At 37.5% G+C, this 22,364-nt stretch overlaps 2 protein-coding genes and 1 long non-coding RNA gene across 5 annotated transcripts in view; 2 read left to right on the top strand and 1 right to left on the bottom strand.

The window, feature by feature from the left end:
• The window catches only part of LOC121737959, a 33,142-nt gene extending 27,502 nt beyond the window's left edge, over positions 1-5,640 (bottom strand). Inside the window, exon 1 of the mRNA XM_042129706.1 lies at positions 5,534-5,640. Within this exon, the coding sequence (XP_041985640.1) occupies positions 5,534-5,564 (31 nt within the window). The 5' untranslated portion in view covers positions 5,565-5,640. The remainder of the gene's footprint in view (positions 1-5,533) is intronic.
• LOC121737965 overlaps positions 1-22,364 on the top strand; it is a 380,295-nt gene that overhangs the window by 208,584 nt on the left and 149,347 nt on the right. The window lies entirely within an intron of this gene.
• LOC121737943 overlaps positions 12,734-22,364 on the top strand; it is a 17,590-nt gene continuing 7,959 nt past the window's right edge. For all 3 annotated transcript variants that reach the window (XR_006037204.1, XM_042129682.1, XM_042129681.1), the window contains exons 1-7: positions 12,734-12,869; positions 13,039-13,274; positions 13,644-14,958; positions 18,765-18,946; positions 19,031-19,246; positions 19,389-20,534; positions 21,815-22,120. Coding sequence is in view for 2 of the 3 variants with exons in the window: in XM_042129682.1 (XP_041985616.1) it covers positions 12,848-12,869; positions 13,039-13,274; positions 13,644-14,958; positions 18,765-18,946; positions 19,031-19,246; positions 19,389-20,534; positions 21,815-22,120 (3,423 nt within the window). In the remaining variant the exon portion in view is untranslated. The remainder of the gene's footprint in view (positions 12,870-13,038; positions 13,275-13,643; positions 14,959-18,764; positions 18,947-19,030; positions 19,247-19,388; positions 20,535-21,814; positions 22,121-22,364) is intronic.

The raw sequence follows: 22,364 nt of genomic DNA, 5'->3' as shown, positions 1-22,364 counted from the left end.
GGGATATACTAAGGCGAGCGAAAGAGCTGAAGTGTGTAGGATGCTGTATGTGTGACCTACAACTGCAAACTTTTGCTCTGTAAGCTTAATGTCAGCTCAGCCCACAGATGTGTTAGGTAAAGGTTAAGCAACGAGTAAATTAGTTTAAACTTTAAAGAGATTAATCAAGAAAAGGTTAAAAATTAAATACCCATTAAAGTGATTTTTTAATTTTCTTTTATTTTGTGACAAGTTGCGCCGGCTTCGTCCGTGTAAAAACGGGATCAAACAGAAGTAAAAGTACATTTTTCCGCATTAAAAACTGTCCTATGTCCTTCCTGCCCCTTTAGCATGGCCACAGTAGAAATACGAAAGTATAGAAACACTGTGGAGATAAACTGAAGGTGTCGTTTCGATCTTTACCGCGGCCTACAGCGACCGACAAAAAAATCAATTTAAATGCCACTTTATGATATACACTATAGTCTAAATTCAAATAAAATCCTACTTTATGACGTTGACTATAGTCTATGTCATAAGTGGCATTTTATTTGAATTTTTGGTGAGCCGCGGTAAATATCAGAACGGTACCTTCAGTTTATCTCCACAGTTTTATTCTTTCGTATTTCTACTGTGGCTATGCTAAAGGGTCTGGTCTACGCCAAATTTCATCAAAATGGGATCAGCAGTTTTAGAGCCTATTGCAAACAAAAAACTTATCCTCTTTCAAATAATAATTAGTATAGATATATTTTACTATTTATTTCATATTTTTATTGTTGTATGTGTAACATAAATTACATACAATCTACATTAAAATATTAAGGGTTGGTTGCAACTTGCACCAACTTACTTTAACTATAACCGTAACTTTAACTACAAAACTTAACTGCAACTTTAACTGCAAAATGTCAAATCTTTGATTAAAGTTAAAAATGGACGCCATCAAGACGCCATATTCAACCATAGAGCTCGACACGGCTTTAAATGCACGTGGCGAAAAAAGGAACTAACGCTGTCATCATACGAAAACGCCATTTTTGACAGTTCTCCTTCACCAGCAGCACCTCCGCCTACGTTCTTATAAAGCCTTGTCGGACCGGCAACGTCTTCTGTCAAATTCTGTGGTCAAAGTTAAAGTTAAATTAGCCTTAACTATAACTATAACTTTAACTTTAACCACGCCTCTGGTGCAACCCAACCGTAGCTAGTTTTTATCCCTGTCTACGAAAATGCTACAAGAAACTAGGGCTAACAAATGTTAGCTAACAATATTGTCTTATGTAATCTTGTTGACTTTCCCTACGACAGTAAGAATTTCTTTTGGAGTTTCTTTTCACTATGTTTCTATGAAAAACGCTCAAGTGTCACGAATTTGTCTATACAAAAATACAAATAAAAACTCTTTCAGCACTGCTATTTTTACGGTAAGCTCTGTAAAAGGAACACACAAAAACTCATAGTATTATCACATTCTTTTGTTTCACCCTGTCAACTACAACATCATTTATATTTTTGTGACAACCCTTTTTAGGGTTCCGTACCCAAAGGGTAAAAACGGGACCCTATTACTAAGACTTCGTTGTCTGTCCGTCTGTCTGTCTCCAGGCTGTAACTCAAGAACGGTTATTGCTAGAGAGTTGAAATTTTCACAGATGATGTATATCTGTTGCCGCTATAATAACAAATACTGAAATCAAAATAAAATTAATATTTAAGGGGGGCTCCCATATAACAAACGTGATTTTTTTGGCCTTTTTTGCTCTATATCAATTTGTGCGCGAGTCCGACTCGCACTTGGCCGACTATTTTTACATGGGGAAATGCTTTGCGCATTCCCAGCGGATTGGTGCATCGGCCGGGCTCTCCGATACCCATTAAAACCCCATGGTGCTCCACTCCCCGCCTTGGCGTTGGCACAGTCACGGGCACGATTAACCCACCGCAACTCAACCAATTACGGTTCTCCGCGTCTCGCAGACTCATCAAAGCATGTAGACTTTTCTAGGTCGTCCCGCGGGGAGGCCTAGAAAAGCCCACACGGTTTGTGACAACCCTAACAAAATCTAAGAAAATATGCCCACACAAAAATCTTGTTCTACGAATCTACAGTCTACGAGATGCTACGAAGTGCTATGGCGTAGGCGCTACGGCGTAGCACTTTTTGAGCTTTTTCAAAATATGTATATAAAAGGATTAAAATTCTTGTTTGTTTTATCCGACTGTGCTAAAAAAGGTTTTTTTTTTATCTATGGACGCTTTACACCACGTCAGTCTGGCCCCGTGCTAAGTACCTGAAGGACTTGTGTTACAGGTACCAGACAACGGCAATATATTTAATACTTTTGTACTATACATATATTTAAGATTTTATTATATCATACACATATTTAATACACATCCATGACCCAGGAACATTGAAAAACTTTTTGTTCCTTCGGCGGGATTCGAACCCGCGACCCCTGGCTTGAGTTGCCACATACTGTAAACATTGAGCCACGGAGGTCGTCGTTGTTTAAGTGTATGTGTAATGTATTACCCACCAAAAACATACCTGTTAAAATGGGGCCCAGTTCATATCGGCTAATTTTTGACCTAAAAAACTTGCCATTGGATTGGATTTCATCTTTTTTTTAGGCCTAAATTAGCCCATAGAACTTGGCCCCATTTTAACAGGTATGTTTTTGGTGGGATTTCAATACTTTTCAAGAAATCATACTTATCTTTTTGGTTTTGCCACGCCCGATATAAACAATACTTTCGGTAGATGGCGGATGTTTTGATTACCAGTCAGTGAGTGAGTGAGTGCCAAAATTAGCTATTATTACAGGGACAGGATCAACCGAAGCTATATCTATGAAATTGAGTATACTGCTTAAGTAAAATTTTGTTTGTGTTAAAATTCGAATTAAGTGTTCTAATTTTTTTTTTCTTTTACTGATAAGTATACCTATTATGTGGTTAGGCTTATGGTATGCATGTCTTTTTTTTTTTTTCTTTCTCTGTCTTTATTGTTGTGTGCTTTGTTCTATTGTAGTGTACTGTGAACTTTGTTGAATAAATGTTTATTATTATTATTAAGTACTAGTATATATTTACTTAGGTTTAATTTTATCTTTGCACTCGCAATAGACATTGAGCTACAGGGGGGTCGAAAGTGCGTCGAAACGGTTCGTGTAAGTAGTGCACGGCATGCGCGCGGCCTGCTGGAACTTGGCCTGCGCACTAACGTGCGCTTTTTTTGGATGTGTTTAAACTAATATTAGAATGCCTAAGCGTGTTTGTCTGTTACCTCTTCACGCCCAAACCGCTGAACCGATTTTGCTGAAATTTGGTATGGAGATACTATGAGTCCCGGGAAAGGACATAGGATACTTTTATCCCATAAAAATGTACGGTTCCCGCGCGATAAACGAATTTTGGCGCAACGGAGTTGTGGACATTATCTAGTATTCTATTTATATTTATGACATAGAGTTAGACATTCTAGCTCAGCGTTAATTAATTAATCTGAATTAGTTTGACAGCATTAATTATTTTAATTGAAAAAACCTTCAGAATTAATAACGCACCTCGTTAGGACTCAGTGTGTTTTTGGCAATTATTGAAAAAAATGGCTAATAGCAGCAGCAGGCATGCTTTTTGGTCCTTTTCCGGTACTCAAAGTAATATGTTAATAACTTTCAGCAAATTCGGTTCAGCGGTGTGACAGACAGACAGACTATCGCATTAATAATATATGACATATCGTAATGAATCGTAATAAATTAATAAATGAAAGTGATCTCTATGTAATGGAAATAAGGCCCTGTGCAGTGTGCCAGACATAGATCAAGATAGATACCGCATGTCCCTCCATTTGTATGAAAACGAGCGTGCCACTTTTTTCCTACCTACTGTGACGTACCGATGATAAGAAACGTGTCCATTATCTAGGGCCATAGGCCAAGGTTTTATTCGAATTTCTACAGCTCTATACGGCATAATTAGGCATTTTTTCAATCCGATTGACGTCCGATTCCGCCAATAACGGTGAGCGCAGACTAAAGAACAGACTTTCGAACATTGCCCGTCGTTTGGGAACGCGATATGGCACGCGAAGAACATACACATGCGGTATCTATCTTGATCTATGTCTGTGGCCCTGTGAGAGGAAGAAAAAATCTGAACCGAATATAGCCTAGATATTGTCGGCAATTTAATGTGAAAAACCACAGAAAGAACCATACAATTTGCTACGACAAAAGGTATTCTAAATTCTAAAATAAAAAGTCTATATAGCTTAATGGTTTATATTATTCCAATCCAGTGATCCAGTCCAGCACTGGATTACTATTGTAATAATATAAATGGGCACTGGAGTGTAATTTTACAAAACAAAATCACTGGATGGAAAAAATATAAGCCGGCCACACTTTTAGGTTTCCGTACCCAAAGGGTAAAAACGGGACCCTATTACTAAGACTTCGTTGTCTGTCCGTCTGTGTGTTGGAAACACACAGACGGACTTTATCGATAATTCGTAGGACAAAATGAGAGAAGACCACCGGTGCGGCGTAGGAGAGGAAGAAACATCTGGTGTTTCGTTTTCACTTTTTCCGAAGTACTCTGTTTTTTTTAGGGTTCCGTACCTAAAGGGTAAAAACGGGACTCTATTACTGAGAATTCGTTGTCTGTGCGTCTGTCTGTCTGTCTCTAGGCTGTATCTCAAGAACCGCTATAGCTAGACTTCTGAAATTTTCACAGATTGTGTCTTTATATCTGTAGCCGCTACAACAACAAATACTAAAAAATATTGTTTAAGGAGGGCTCCCAACAAACGTATTTTTTTGGCTTTTTTTTGCTCTTTATCAATAATGGCAAATTGGCAACAGGTAGACACTAGTTGAAATTTTCACAAAGGCCTTAATTATACGTGTACTTTAATAATTAAGTACTTACTAATAATATTTAAAAAAAAATAGGGGGCTCCGATACAAATAAAACCTTTTTGGGCCTATTTTTGCTCTATAACGGTACGGAACCCATCGTGCGCGAGTCCGACTCGCGCTTGGTACCGATTATTTTTATTTAGGTGGTGGTGTAGGTAAGTTTTACTTTATGAATTTTAATTATAATTTTATCTTTGTTACCTTATAATAAAAAAATTAAAACAAGCTTACTTTTAAGCTAAAATGGCCTCTGAAAGCTTTTACAAATTATCAAAAGTGAAGAAACTCTACCTGATCTGCACAGTAACACAAAATATAATAATGTTGTGTAATTTGCATTAAATATAACATCCATATTATTATTTTTAAAATTATACGAGCTATGAAGAGTAGCAAAAATAAATTATTGTTTTGCACAAAAAATAATACAAAAAAAATAAACAATAAAACATGTAGAAAATTAAAAATTTTAAAAATGGAATTTACAAACATTTAAAAAATAATAACGCGGCGTTCGATTCTTAAATTATATTTTTTTTACGGATCGACCGACGCGAAGGCGTTGCTAGGTTGCCACAGAAACCTCGGTATTTAAATTAAAAAAAAATTAAACTAATACTCACATAAACAGGATATTTTCGCCAGGAAAAACATGGTGAGCTTGGAAGAACACGGTAAAATGGCCGTCACGAGCTATCATAAATACTTTTGTCACTTTCTCATAACGTGTTGTCTGTCTATTTGTTTTATACTGAAGCGTTGGCAGACTCTGACTTTACGATCAATATTCTTGCGCATGTCCCAACTATCTCCTTGGCCTATTTAAGTGACCGTGATGATAATTTTATACCGAATAAGAACATTTTTATGAATGAACCTTTTACTCAATCAAGTTTAAATTTGGAATGCATATTGCCATTCGACGGCACGCAGTTTTTCCAACTTTTCTACTAAGTTGAAACTTATTTCTACTAGTTCTACTAAGAATTCTACTGATAGCTCAGTTTATGGACTAATTAATTAAGCGAATATTACAGTTCTATCCAAATATTCATAATCGATCATAATATAATTAATACCTATATTGTGCAAAAAATAATTATTACTTATTCAACTTTGATTTATTATTATTGTATATTTATTATTGTATTTATATTATTGTATATTGGTTTTATTCGTATTAAATAATTCTTCATATATAAAAAGATGCGATAATAGTATTTTAAAAAAATAAAACCGACTTCAAAATTGTACGTTAAGAATTAAAATTCCGTATCTCAAAAACAACTGAACCGATTTTGATGAAACTCGCACTATTCCGTAAGTTGAACCATACCCAGTACAACAAAAAAAGAATTACTCAAATCGGACTTGTACTTCCGGAGATATGTGAACATAAACATAAAAACATACACGATACACGCATTCAGACGCTGATGTACTTGTACAGTAACATAATATTATACGAATACTTACATAATTACGCGTCGAATTGATAACCTCCTTTTTTTAAGGCGGTTAAAAATATCATCGTTATCACTGTCCATTCACTATTGTGTGAGTCATCACTCATCAGTGAAAATATCAATTTTATTTATTGATTTGAACACCGCATAATTCCAATGATTAAACTCCCACACCGGTTTCGGTGACGGTGGCTGGTTTCATTGAAACCATGCCAGCTACGCAGAAGTAATTTTACAGTGCCTAAGTGTGTGCGCAGTACACAAGAGCAATCTCTCTATTCCTTTTACTCTCATAACCCAGTGGGACGGATGACCGACACGACTGGCGAGAGATCAGGCGCGGGACCGACTTTTTACATGCCCATCCGACGCATGGATCATCTTACTTGTCAGACAATCAGGTGATCAGCCTGCATTGTCCTAACCAAACTTGGCAATAACATATTTCTAACGTGGGAATCGAACCCACGACCTCCGAGTCAAGAGCCACGCTTTAAGCCACTACACCACGGAGGCATTTCCAATTTTTGATTCTGACATGACTTGCACTGATTTTTGAAAGCTTAGGCAGTAATTATTTAGTAATCTGTGCCTTAGGCAGGGGCGTAGCTACCGCCGTATCAGCCGTATCAATTATACGGGGCCCCGACCTACGAGGGCCCCCCAAGGTGCGTAAGCAAAAATTAATAATAACTTCCCAAATTTTTTAAATTTCAGAAAAGAGAAAAGTAAAAAAAACGATTTCCTTTTTCCCGAGTAAAGCGTGCGTTCAAATTTTAAGAACTTCGGTCAGACCTGTCACTATTGTCCATAGAGGCAGAAACTTTAGAAAAACTAAAGTTATCATCAGCTATGAATGATTTAATTACTTAATCAGTTTGCCGAAAAAGGGCAAGGAGAGTTAATATTTAATTTGAATTGTTTTTAAATAATGTGACAGATAGATAAGTAATTATTATGATGAATAAATATTTCTTTTAATTTTATGCAAAATATGTTTTTTTCTTTTTTGAGAAATCTTTAGGAAGGAAGGAAGGAAAATTTGTTTGGGGGCCCATAGGAAGGGCCTATGGGCCCCCAAACAAATTTTTATACGGGGCCCCGCCAAGGTACGCTACGCCCCTGGCCTTAGGTTTGCAGTTAATCATCAGTACATATCTTAAAATTTAACATTAAACGAACCAGCAGTATTTCCGGATCTATACGACCTGCAAACCTGCAGAAGAGAGCGTATTTCCTCTTAAAAAGCCGGCAACGCATCTGCAGCTCTCCTGATGTTACGATGGGCGACGGTAGTAGCTTTCCATCATATGTGTCATATCGTTTGCCCCCTTATAAAAAAAATTAAAGATTTAGCCAATAACCGATTAGTGATTACACTTCTATTAAATACACTCGTAACATTATGCACTGACGATTGATTCACTGCGAACTTAAAGCCAGACCATTAATAATAGTATCGTTCTATTCCAGCACTATATGCCTATTCTTAGTCGGCCTTAGCTTGAGGTTAGCTATTTTGAGTCCATAATTACATCGTAATGACGGCATTGTAAACCAAAATTGACGTCAAACGTCGAAGTCAATGATGGCTACTTATACAGGCTGTAACAAAACTAAGTGATAATACTTTAGGGTGCGTATGTGTTCCTTATACAGGTTGTAACAAATAATTTAGGATGTGTATATTGTGTCCTTTGTATTGAGTTCACTGTGAAAATAGTAGCGCTGCTTGTTAAGTCGCCTGTACATCTTGGCAGGAAAATCTGGCTTTTTAGGGTTCCGTAGTCAACAAGGAACCCTTATAGTTTTGGTCTGTCCGTCCGTCTGTCTGTCCGTCTGTGTGTCCGCGGTTTTACTCAGAGACTAAAGGACCTACAAAGCTGTATGCACATATTAATGAAGCCGACAAATAAGTATATAAAATCTTGAAAAAATATTTTTTATGGTCCCCTACACATCAAGCGGGGATGACATTTTTTATCGCCATCGTGTAGGGTGTCGTTGGATAGGTTTTTTAAAAATATTACGAGTATTTATAGATCATTTTCCGATTTAGGGATCCATTTGAGAATGAAGTGAAGTTTCAAAGCGGAAAAATCGTTAGAGTCCAGTGTCCCTTCTACCAGCTAAACGGTTGCTTCTGGAAATGTGAAAAAATTCACGGGAGTAGGGAATACAGGGGCGTAGCTACCGCCGTATCAGCCGTATCAATTATACGGGGCCCCGACCTACGAGGGCCCCCCAAGGTGCGTAAGCAAAAATTAATAATAACTTCCCAAATTTTTTAAATTTCAGAAAAGATAAAAGTAAAAAAAAACGATTTCTTTTTTCCCGAGTAAAGCGTGCGTTCAAATTTTAAGAACTTCGGTCAGACCTGTCACTATTTTCCATAGAGGCAAAAACTAAAGTTATCATCAGCTATGAATGATTTAATTACTTAATCAGTTTGCCGAAAAAGGGCAAGGAGAGTTAATATTTAATTTGAATTGTTTTTAAATAATGTGAAGTAATTATTATGATGAAAAAATATTTCTTTTAATTTTATGCAAAATATGTTTTTTTCTTTTTGAGAAATCTTTACCCTTCCTATGGGCCCCCAAACAAATTTTTATACGGGGCCCCGCCAAGGTACGCTACGCCCCTGAGGGAATATGCTGAATTTAAAAGGAAAAAATGAAAATTATAACAAAAAATTAATACCGACTTCCAAGGTAAAAACAATAATAATATGAACTAAAAAGTATTAAATAACTCTTACTCTATAATAGTGCCTTTTTCAGAATTCATCTAAATCTCAAATATTTCTGTACATACTACAGTCTTCATTATTTGAAGTCGGTACCAGCTAATTTTATCGTGAGTTCAGTCAATGTCAGAATATCTGAAGCTTTTTGGACTGGTACCGACTTCAAAGTGTTCCTTGGAACGACCTTGGAAGTCGGTTTTAATCTTTGTTAAAAATAATAATTTTACTCTTTTTAGTTATCTACAAGATAAGGCTTTATGCGTAAATAACCACTACGAATGTTAACTATTCACATTATGTTACTGTAAGCGAAATTGTGGTAAATGCTTGCAGATATCTAAGCGATGCTGCAGTTTAAAAACTTTTATCTTTAAAGGTTCAGGAGTTCTGTTCAGTGGCTTTGGACCAAGAGACACCTTCGTATGAACTTTCTCTTATTCGTAACATATGTTTAAGTTACTAGAAACAACATTTTAACCACTATGAGTCTTTTGATAAATTTCAAGGTTTTCTCCCGATTGCTCATAGATCCCATCATCAGCTCACCACTTTCGTAATTATTATACAAAATCAAGATTATATCCTATACAACAACACAAGAATTTTGAAAATCGGTCCACAAACAGCGAAATAATCATCAAAAACATCTGCTTCGATGCAAAATATCACGAAAAGCATCAATAATTGGGTCATAATGTGATGACCCATGGCATAATTATGATTTTGATGATGATGATCAAATAAATTGATGTGTTGGCTTATGCTTTCAGTTGTTTAAACAACGCCGAAATCCCCGAACCTGTATCTATAAGGATTCAAAAGTTCTGTTGGGTACCTTCGGATCCAGGGTATAACCTGGTACGAAATCTTACTTTTTGGTGGCATTTACCTCGAATGCTTCAGAAAAAATTGAAATCACTATATGTTTCCATACAAATTTCAAGGAGTCCCCTCGATTCCTCCAGGATCCCATCATCAGATCACCACTTTTATGAACATGGTAAATTCGAGTTAAACCCTATACAACACAAAAAGAATTTTGAAAATCAGATCACAAATGGCTGAGTTATCGTTGAACATACAAAAAAAAAAATACATACAGCCTCCTTTTTGGAAGTCGATAAAAATACGAAAGTCGTGTTGCTGTGTGTCCGCTTTAGGGAGATCGCAGACTGCAAGGAAAGTGTATAATTATTTAATTGAAGATGAATTTCCACCAATATGTGACAGTACATTAAATCTTATATCTCTAAACGAGCAATTCTTGTATATATATACATATATAATTGGAATCTCGGAATCGGCTCCAACGATTTTCATGAAATTTAGTATATAGGGGGTTTCGGGGGCGATAAATCGATCTAGCTAGGAATCATTTTCAGAAAATGTCTTTTTATTTGTGTTTTATCGATAATCGATAAACTGAAAAATATGACTCTTCCTGACATCTATTGGCGAATAGTAATACTATTTTGTTAGCAACTAATTGTTTTAACGACCAGCAGATGGCGTTATTAAGTAACACGAAGTCAATGAGTGTTTGCTATACCGAGCAAAGCTCGGTCATCCAGGTACTATCATATTATATAACACAGTGTTTAAACATACTAGGCCGAAGTTACGCGGCGGAAATTCCGCATGATTACGCCCGCAATGTCCGCATACAATATACGGACGGAACGCGACGGAATAGTGTGTCATCGGTAATTTAAAATACATTTAATCATGCTGAATTTCCGCCGCGTAACTTCGGCCTAGTGTGTTTAGACTCTTAGGGAGTACTTTGAGTGCCAGGGAAAGGACAAGGATACTTTTTATCCCGGAACAATGTACCTTGCCCGCGCGATAAACTCTAATTTTGGCGCATGAGTTGCGGGCGTCATCTAGTAAGTATGAAGTAAGGCCTTCGAATACGAAAGCCTTCTAATAGCCAGGGCCGAAATTCTAAACTATTCGGGTCAGGGTTTCATCTCAATGTTATCCGCATCCGAAATTATGTAAGACTAGATGACGCGCGCAACTTCGTTTGGATGTAAATATATTTATTTATTTATTTATAAATTCTTTATTTGCATTATAAACAATATAAAATAACAAAAGCAACATTAGGCAAGGAACATAGCAAATAGGCGGCCTTACCGCTTTCAGCGGTTTCTTCCAAGCAACCAAAATATGGTGGCAGAAAATATAAATCATATTATCTATACTAATATTATAAAGCTAAAGAGTTTATTTGTTTGTTTGAACGCCCTAATCTCAGGAACCGTCCGATTTGAAAAAAATCTTTCAGTGTTAGATATATATAGCTCATTCATCGAGGAAGGCTATAGGCTATATTTCATCACGCCTAGACTAATAGGAGTGAAGAAATAGAGGAAAATGTGGGAAAAAAGGGGGGAAATAATTATTTGCAAGGACTTTATCTCACGAACTACTATAAAGAAGACCACGTGAAGGATCATAGGTTATTTTTTGTGGGCTAATTTGTCTGTGAAATTCCTACTTTACGTGGGCGAAGCCGCGCGCAACGTCTAGTAATATTATAAAGGCGAAAGTTTGTTTGGATGTAATTATTGATGTATGGATGTATGTATGGATGTCTGTTACTCTTTTACGCAAAATCTACCTACTGAATGGATTTTAAAGAAACTTTACTTATTATATACTATGCTATACTTAAGCTTAAATACCTACATCAGAATAACACATAGGCTACGATTTTAATCGAATTTCAAAATACTTAATGCTAAATAATTTAATTATTTTACAAACGAAACTAGGCACTCAACTGTGAAATCAAACTGCTTCCTGAAATACTGTTTCAAAATTGTGGTCAAACCTGGACTTATGTTGATTAAGAGCGTATCAGCCAAGATTGTTATTGAGTAGGAGATCGAGAGCGGTTTATAAAAATGGGCTTTAGAATCTATGTGAGCACTGAATTCGTTGTTTGTGGGTTCGATACAGCGAACTATAATTATCAACTGATAACTACGCGATCCTTCCCATTAGCTTACGAGAATAAAATAATACTACTCCTTCCTTCCTTGAGTATAATTGCGCACACACTTGGACACTATGAAAATGATTGTAATAAATAATATTAGCTAGTTATTTATAACTACGACGCTGAAAGCTTAACAAGCTACAAGGGCACAGCTTACAAGTTACAAGTTATAACAATGACAAATTATGCCTGCTACAAAAATAATTATTTTAATAAGTGTACATACATTTATTATTCAAAGGTAGATATTGATTTCACTGGTGTGATAGCTTTCTGTGTAACAAAGTACCTAATAATTACCCAAAGCCAAAAAACACAACGCTATCAAAACATAATATTTTAATATTAAGAAAAAATTACTCAGGCCATTCCAATTGCTAGGTTCAAAGAAATTTTGGGATGAAACGAGGAGGAAGAACGAGGAGGAGGAAGTTGGAAAGTACCTCACACCACTTCACACTCCACCCGCAATAGCCTTATTTTGTTCAAATGAAAGATTGAAAGTCAAAGGAAGTTATGACGTGCAATAAAAAAACATACTGTCATAATTTTAGATCTGTCATCTGTCATTAGTCTACCAAGAAGAAGAAGTACAGTAAACATGGATCAATGATCATGCTTTGTGTCTTGTTTCTTTAGTTCAACTTTATTAATTAATTATTGTTTTAAAACATTCTCAACTTAGAAATAAATAGTTGTTTAAAAGATAATAACTATGACGCAATATCCATTACAAGGTATGATTCTTTAATTTTTTCTTTCTAACCTCTCTCAAATACATAATGAGAAACATCGTGTTTCCTTTTGATATTTTGATTCTTCGTTGTAATTTCGTACATTTATAAATATTAACATTATTAAATTGTTACTTTTGTGCCAGTACACTCTAATTTGACGAAATTTCAGCTTTAAAACGCAAACTTGAGGATGAAAGTATATCATTGCCGAAACGGTTAAAACTTGCGAAAAACGTTGTTAATTCACAACATTTTGCCACTGCGCCGAAAGAGAGAATCATCGGGGATTGGCTGAGCAGCCTCATAGAGAACAGAAAGATCAGAAGCAGAGAAATAAAAGAAATTTTGAATTGGACGAATAATGCAGAATCTTTGACTAGTGATTTGAAATGTAAAATTATAAAGGTAACTTTATTACTTATTTATACTTTTACTTTAATAAAAACTCACTGAAACATAACTCTTTGTGTGCAGGCATTCACGGCATTCCTGTTTGATATTCAAACTATGTTAAAACTGCATCCTAATTTAGCTGTTATAATCAAAGTATACTACAACTTCAACTCCCAAGCGGCCACATGCGGTCACGATAACAATAGATAAGCTATAGTGTCTGGTTTTTCCACATTCCAGGGATTAAACATGGTTTTGAAGCAGTCTCATTATAATAAAACAGCACTGCATTGACATAAAGCAACTGTATACTTTATAAAACATTTGTATACCTTTTTTCAAAGATAATTTACATTATAATTTTCTTCTCATACATTCCAGGTCATTTCTCAATATCTTCACAGTGAAACTTTAAACAATGATGATGTTCAGCTAGTCACAGCATTTATAGAGAACCCAAAAATTTCAACACAACTTACAACGCAAATAGACGATTTTCTCTTCATCGCAATAAATTTACTCGACCATTTAAGTCATGATGATAATAAACAGCTCCAGCAGCGTATATTTAACTGTATAGCAAAATATTATAAGGATTCCAAAAAGAAATTGGAGTTTATAGTAAAGTTTTTAGATGGAGAAAATTTAGAGACCATATTCCAATATTTACGTACAAATCGGGAATCTGTAATTGATCTTTGTCAAAGTGTTTTGTTTCCAATGATAAAGAGACCTGTATTCGCAAGTTTTCTCAGCAATTTAATACGTAAAGACAATATAGATGAGCTGATAGCTGAAAGGGGTGAAAATATACAATCGGTGCTCAAAATTATGAGTGCTTTCTTCACATTTCCAAACGGAAGATCTAAGAAAGATGCCCAATTTCTATCTGACTTCATTGATATATTTGTTACCTGTTATAAACATGAAAGTCAACTCATATTTGCCTTCTATATCATGGCAACAAATGTGCTAAACATCCAACAAAGTTACATGAATCCAGCTATGAAAATGCCACCAATATTATTCGAGGAAAACGATGATAAAATTAAAAGAAATATCTTTCTAAACATGTTGGGGGTGTTACTACATAATGAAATAGACATAAGTGTTAGACTAACTGATACTTTGGGAGAGAAAATAGCTAAAGTTGAAGTGAAAAAAACTTTTATGACATTCCTACAAGCGACCATGGTGGGTGTATTGAAAATGGAAGGAAAAATTGATAAAACATCGCTACAGATTATAAATGTAGCTTTAAAGCTAGATCCCAGTATAGTAGAACAGAAAATGGACAAAATACTACCGTATATTATGACTGCGAAGAAAAACAATTCAACTATGAATGTCTATACGGAAACAATGAATAGTTTGTTGGAAATTTTGTTTAAATTAAGCCGAGGAGTGGATTTCGTTAGCAAAATGGTTCCACATTTGAAATTGTTTCTGGAAGGTTCTAATGTCAGTCAGTTTGAGAGTAAGCAGAAACTGAATGAATCTATTGAACTGGGAGAAAACTGTGACAAGTTGAAAAATAAGATTATCACTGGGAATGATATATTACCATCGGAATGTGTAGAAATGTATGGGCAGTTAACTTCTGAATTGATGTTCAGACAAAATAAGGAGCTTCTGATATCCCTACAGAAAGATTTAGAAGAAAATTGTATTATGATGTTAGAGGAAGGTTTTGTTAGTAAGTATTCCTCTGTATACATATGTATTTAATATTGTTACGTGCTAGGGTTCGAGGATTTGGAGAGAAAGACCTGGTGACTCTCTTGAAGACTTTATTAACACTGCACTAAACACTAGGTCACAACACTTAGCACTAAGTCCAAACACAAATCACTAGGTCCAATCACTAAGCACTATCACTGTCCTAGGTCGTAGCCAAGTCGCAGGTTTCACTGGTTCACTCACTATTGATCACTCCGAAATCGCCTTGATGATCGCTTAGATTGAACTGAATTGCCGGGCGTGCCTGCGGCTCTTTTTATATGGCGAGACGAATTCCAGAAATTTCCCGATTTCACGTAAACAAGTAAACAACCGTGGGAAATTTCTAGTAGGCTCGGGAATGTGCCACAATAAAACTGCCGTCCTTGCGATAGTGCAGTAGGTTGAATTTAATTTAGACCTTATGGACTCAGTCATAAGGTCTAAATTCAAACACGCTAACAAATAAAGGGTAAACACGTAAACAAACATTGGACCTTTTTAGAAGGTTCGAGTATGTACTTGCGCACCACGTGTCCGTATACCATGTACCGTAACACTACTCCCCTCTTAGAGATGCTCGTCCCGAGCATCATTGTTAGTGCCATGGTAACGCGCCAGACGGTTCCTACGACTACTCCTGGTGTGTGGTCCCTTTACAGCAGCGCAAGTAATACATCTGTGGCACCAATCCTGCACATCATCTCTCCAATGCAACCAGAAGAATCGTTCTCGCACTTTCCTTAGCATCCTCTTGACGCCTAGATGACTCCCTGATACGCCCTCATGTATCTCGCGGAGAACATCTGGTACTCTTGCCCTTGGGACAATTATCTGAAAATAGAACTCTCTGCCGTTAGCCTTCTGCCATTTCCGGTAGAGTAGTCCGTCCTGAAGTATCAGACTGTCCCATTGCTCCCAGTACGCCTTAGTGACAGCGCCAGTGGGTGCAACCTCACTCCAGATTGGTTTTATGTCACCCCGTTTCTTCCATGTGATGATGTGCCGAAGGTCGTCATCTTTTTCTTGAGCCTTTCTCATAGCTTCATTCTCCATGTGCCCCAAATTACTTGTTCTCTTTGTTCCGCTCCGTGCCTGGGAGGTAACAGTTACCGGGGCTTTCTCCGCGTCATCCAGTACTCGTCCCTTAGTTCTGGATTCTATTCGTTCCGCATGATTCCGGGTAGGGGACGAAACCGCTTGCTTCTTTAACTCCTCCATTTGTTCCTCAATCCTTTTCATCCTTGCCATCTGGGTCTTCTTTTGCGGGCAGTTTAGCTGAAGATGGCCCCTCTCACCACACCTATAACACATGGCTTCAAATCTTTTCCTCGTAGGAGCCTTAACTTCCTTGACTTCTTCAGAGACCTTGTGGATCTTATGGGTTTGCCGTATGTCATGGCGCACAGCCTCGACTTCCAAAGCATGCGCTAATGCTTCCTTTAGCGAGGTATGGTGACCAAGTCTTACTGCAGCCCTGACCTCCAAGTCTTTGATTCCGTCGACAAATCCTTGAACAATATTTGTGTCGACCATCTTGGTGTCGGCTCCTGGATATGCTTTCCTGACGAGTTTTTCAATTTCCAACGCCCATTGTTGAAGTCCTTCTCCTGAACGTTGGACTCTGTCACGCAGTTGGGCACGGAACACGTGCTCCAGGTGTCGTTCCCCGTATCTGGATTCCAGTGCCTCCATCAGGTCTTGGAAACCATTTCCCGTATGTGGCAGTGCCTCCAGAACCGACACAGCTTGCCCTCTGAGTGCAACAGTGAGAGCGGTCAAGCATTGCTCCTCCGTCCATCCGTTTGCGGTAGCAACAGTCTGAAATTGCCGACGATAAGCGTTCCAAGAAGTAGTGCCGTCGTACGGTGGCACCTTTACTCTTGGTCCTTGCGCCACACCAGTGACTCCACTAGACACCGCAACTCCCGTAGTTTCTAGGCGCACTACTCTCTTCTGTAGTTCTGTGAATCCGGTTTTCAAATTTTCCACAACCGTCTCTAACCCAGTAACTCGTTCTTTCATTACGTCGACATCTTTACGAAGCTTAGTCACCGTGTCACTGACATCCTTTATGGCCAGAAGCGCTTTCTCTTGGAGGTCCTTTTGTTGCTCTTGAGACTCCTGCAAAGCGCCGAGCTTGCGGTCTTGTGACTCCTGCAAAGCGCCGAGCTTGCGGTCTTGTGACTCCTGCAGAGCCTGAATTAACTCAATTAGGCTTTGTAATTGGGGAGCCACTTGAGGGGCCGCAGAAGCTACGGGCGATGCATGGTGGCTAGAGCCAGTAGGCAGGGGTTGAGCAGACGGAGCTCGGTGGGCGGAGCTAGTGGGCGTGGCCTGGTGGGCGGAGCCAGTGGGCGTGGCCATGCCCAAAGTGGGCGGAGCCTGAGGGGCGTGGCCAGTGGGCGTGTCCCGGTGGGCGGAGCCAGTGGGCGTGGCTTCAGCCAAAGTGGGCGGAGCCTGGTGGGCGTGGCCAGTGGGCGGAGCCATGTGGGCGGGGCCAGTGGGTGGGGCCTGTCCCTCAGTGGGCGGAGCTTGGTCCCCAGTGGGTGTGGCCTCCACAACTCCTCTCTCGGAGTCAATGGCAGCAGCTCGCTGTGCCCTTGTCCTGACACTCCCCTTGAAGTCCTCTCTCGGAGTCAATGGCATCTCCAAATCTCACTTCCGACACCAGTTGTTACGTGCTAGTGTTCGAGGATTTGGAGAGAAAGACCTGGTGACTCTCTTGAAGACTTTATTAACACTGCACTAAACACTAGGTCACAACACTTAGCACTAAGTCCAAACACAAATCACTAGGTCCAATCACTAAGCACTATCACTGTCCTAGGTCGTAGCCAAGTCGCAGGTTTCACTGGTTCACTCACTATTGATCACTCCGAAATCGCCTTGATGATCGCTTAGATTGAACTGAATTGCCGGGCGTGCCTGCGGCTCTTTTTATATGGCGAGACGAATTCCAGAAATTTCCCGATTTCACGTAAACAAGTAAACAACCGTGGGAAATTTCTAGTAGGCTCGGGAATGTGCCACAATAAAACTGCCGTCCTTGCGATAGTGCAGTAGGTTGAATTTAATTTAGACCTTATGGACTCAGTCATAAGGTCTAAATTCAAACACGCTAACAAATAAAGGGTAAACACGTAAACAAACATTGGACCTTTTTAGAAGGTTCGAGTATGTACTTGCGCACCACGTGTCCGTATACCATGTACCGTAACAATATTAATTTTGTTAATATAAACTGTACACTAATAAAACACACTTTTCTTGCACTTTTTCCACTATATTAAGATATTATTATAACTTTTAACAAATAACACGACCGGTTTCGAAATTATTCATCATCAGGTGTTTTCATCAATGAATAATTTCGAAACCGGTCGTGTTATTTGTTAAAAGTTATAATAATATCTTAATATAGTGGAAAAAGTGCAAGAAAAGTGTGTTTTATTAGTGTACAACATGAATTTCCACCAAGAACCGACAGTACAATCAATTACATAATATAAACTGTATCACATAAATTATTTCCTCCGTACTAAAAAAAATATCCATAATCACATACAGACATCATAGTTAAAAATTGTTTTGTTACTGTCTGATTTGTGGAGAATAGTTTTTTGACAGAAATGCATAAAACATTGTGTAAAAAAATATAGCTACAAAGTAACTGTGACCACCAATCATTCACTTGATGGTTTTAATATTATGTTTGAAAACAAAGGTTTTGTTAAACCTATATTTTTCTTGAAATTACATTAAAATCTCATGCATTTACAGGTCCATCAATCATAACCCTGACGGAAGTGCTGTCGGCCATCTTGTCGAGTTTTCTGCGTCACAGCAGAATGGCGGACCATACGGTACCATTAAATATTGCCGAAGAATTCTGGTCGATATTTCAAAAAGCCGAAAGTGAATGTTTGCAGAAATTCGGGGAGTGTGTTCTAAAATTGAACTATGTAAGGAACTTTATAATATTTTTCAATTGCTTTTTAACAGCTATAAACTTAATAGAGTAGTAACCCTTAAATATATTTTTTCAGAATCCACAACTTATCATGGCATTTCTGCAGCTCTGTCTTGGTTTCGCCCAACTAAAATTACTGAATATTAAGTATAGCAACACTAAAGTAAATGTAAAAGAAGTGACAGATATTTTGGAAGTCTCAGACTTGAATATTATTCTGCCCTGTCTAAAGAAAAAGCAATGGAAGTCTTTGGAATCTAAAATTCAAGAAGATAATGCTATATTAATATGGGTAAGCATATATTTAAAAAAAACTGCTGCACAGTGTTAGAACTGAAAAGAAGTATACACATTTCAATAATGGCCTTAACAATCTTAGTTGTAACTTATGTGAGTTATGTATAAATATCACTATATTATTTTACTGTTTTCAGGACAATCTTCTTCTTATAAAAGTTATGGCATTCAAGATTATGCCAACTACTGAAAACATTCTACAATCTATTAGTAACACAAAAACACATTTAATAACACAAATATCCAAACATATAAACAGAGAAAATAAGTATTATTTTCTAAGGGAAATATTTACAGACATTCACAAGAGTCAATTGAAAGAACTTGCTAAAACCATAGTCAAAGATTTTTCCATTGAAATATTTGAATTTGGAACAATTTCAAATAAAGAATTGCTGCAATCTATTGTATTGGAAATTTCTAAAGTTTTAATAAAGTCTATGGAAAAGGTTACAATAACAAAACCTGTAAATAAATATATGAGTGATATAGCAGCTTTGGGAAAAGAAAATGATTGGAAACAAATAGTACATAATGTAACTATGGAGAATGATGTTGAATTAATGAAATATCTAGAGATATTACAGAAAATACAAATTCCTTATTTGGATGAGAGCTTTCAACTGGTAGCCATCTTGGTTTTGATGATGATAAAGAAATGTTGCCAGACGAAAAAACATAAACGTACCATAGATAATATCATACATGGAATCTTCGAATTGAGTCCGAAGTATCCAGACATTTATAAATTATTCTCTGTTGAAGCTATTTTCGATTTCAATGACAATATAATTTTAGAATTATTGACTTTATCCAATAAAGCGTCAAATAATATGTTTGTAATCAAATGCATTTTGGAGTCAGCAGTGAAGAAGGTGAAAACTGATTCTGACATTATCAAAAATACTGTAGACATTCTTCTGAAAAACCACAAGACAAAAAGCAAAGATATAGAACTATTTAACAATAGCGTATTTCAAATAAGTTGTACGGTTTTGCCGTTGATTGCTAAGGAGAAACGAGCCATAACCACAAGTGCATTTAGGTCTATTTTAGCAAATCTTCAAGAGAAGCTCAACAATGCTATGTTAAAATCATTTAAAAATATAGATTTTTCTCAAATTAATATTGAACCAGGCAACACGGATACTAGAGTGGCAATACTGAATGCTATGGGCGCTTATACCAATACCTTACTGAAATGTTGTGAAAGCACAGACGCTGAAGAAATTAAAAGCTTGGATTGCCTCTGGTCTGGCTTGGAATTCTTTGTCGATAATGCTGTGAGTATTTTTGATTTCGTTTTATTTTAGATATACTTGTTGCCTAGAGCAAAACCTAGCAAACAGAATATCCCATGTAAACCCTATAATTTTTGAAGATAAACGGTATCCTAAGGGACCTATCAGACAGAGAGCGGTCACGCGCTCAAGTGTTCTGCGTTCGCATTCTACGTTCGAGCGGTCAGTCACACAGGAACAATTCCGACGCGGTCAGAACGCCCCTTGTGTGAGTATATGTATTGTTACGGTACACGGTATACGGACATGTGGTGCCATCTAGCGGCAAACCAGCGAAACTGATATGGGGACACACTACACATAAATCCCCTACTCGAAACTAGATGGGCTAGGTGTTACATGCTCGAGCCTCCTAGAAAATTCCCATACTTGTTTACGTGAATCGGGAACTTTCTGGAATTCGTCTCGCCACATAAATAGTCGCAGGAGGACGGGCCGTAGTTCAGTTCAGTTCGAGCGATCATCAAGGCGATTTCGGAGTGACAACAAGTGATCAATAGTGAGTGAACCAGTGAAACCTTCGACTTGGCTACGACCTAGGACAGTGATAGTGCTTAGTGATTGGACCTAGTGATTAGTGTTTGGACTTAGTGCTAAGTGTTGTGACCTAGTGTATGCTTGTGTGACCTGGACTTAGTGAATAAAGTCTTCAAGAGAGTCAGCAGGTCTTTCTCTCCAAATCCTTCGAACCCTAGCATGTAACAGTATGTAACGTAATACAACACAAGTAACGCAAAACTGACCGCTTGAACGCTTGACCGTGTGACCGCTCTCTGTTTGATAGGTCCCTTATTATTTAATAAGGGACCTATCAGACAGATCGCGGTATGATAATCACTTTCATAGTTTAGTCTTTGTATGTCATGTAACTTTCAATACCAGACAAATCCAAGCTGATCTTTTATACTTATTCACTACAATATATATTTTTTAATATACTTTTCGAAACCTCTAGTCTCGCTATCCCCAAACCGCGGCCCGCCGGGACTTTATTTGTGGCCCGCGTGATGTTTAGTGACTCACGCCCACCGGCAAAATAACGTAAAGTCTACGTGGTAGTCGTTAATTTTTTCCACTTTTTAATCGTTAATTTTGAAGAATGTTATTTTTTAAGTCTAAAAATTTTTGGTTGTGGCCCGTGACACCAAGACTAAAACATGTTTGTGGCCCCCATGAAAAAAAGGTTGGGGACCACTGCTCTAGTCCCTACTATTATACCTCAAAGTTAGTTATTATTATCATCATTATTTTTTACATTTCAGATTCAAGCCATAGAAAGCCCTGACACAAAAATACAACACATAGAGACATCACTGCAACTGCTTAACGTGACTTTGAGGTACATAAAAAAACTGGAATCCCACAAAGTTTTCGGGAAAAAAGATGAGTTGTTCCAAAAGATATGGACAAGTATCAAGACTAGATTAATGTTGTACAATCAGAAGGAAAGAAAGAGTAATATTTTGGAGGAAATTGCTGTGACATTGAAGTTTTTGGCTGAATTATCGTCTGTGGAATGCTTTGGCACGCGTTTTGTTGGAGATCTAAGTAATTTCGCTGTTTTAAAGGTATGTTTTATTCTGTGCAGTTTGTCTCATCATCATGTCAAAATCATCATTTAAATAGTTTATTTTCTAGTCGTTTACCTACTATTTTTATTTTTTTTATGAAATAAGGGGGCAAACGAGAAAACGGGTCACCTGATGGAAAGCAACTTCCGTCGCCCATGGACACTCGCAGCATCAGAAGAGCTGCAAGTGCGTTGCCGGCCTTTTAAGAGGGAATAGGGGAGGGTAGGGAAGGGAAGGGAAG

This window comes from Aricia agestis, chromosome 22 (assembly GCF_905147365.1).
Source record: "Aricia agestis chromosome 22, ilAriAges1.1, whole genome shotgun sequence".
Taxonomy (NCBI): Eukaryota; Metazoa; Arthropoda; class Insecta; order Lepidoptera; family Lycaenidae; genus Aricia; species Aricia agestis.
This window is presented reverse-complemented; position numbering and strand designations above follow the sequence as displayed.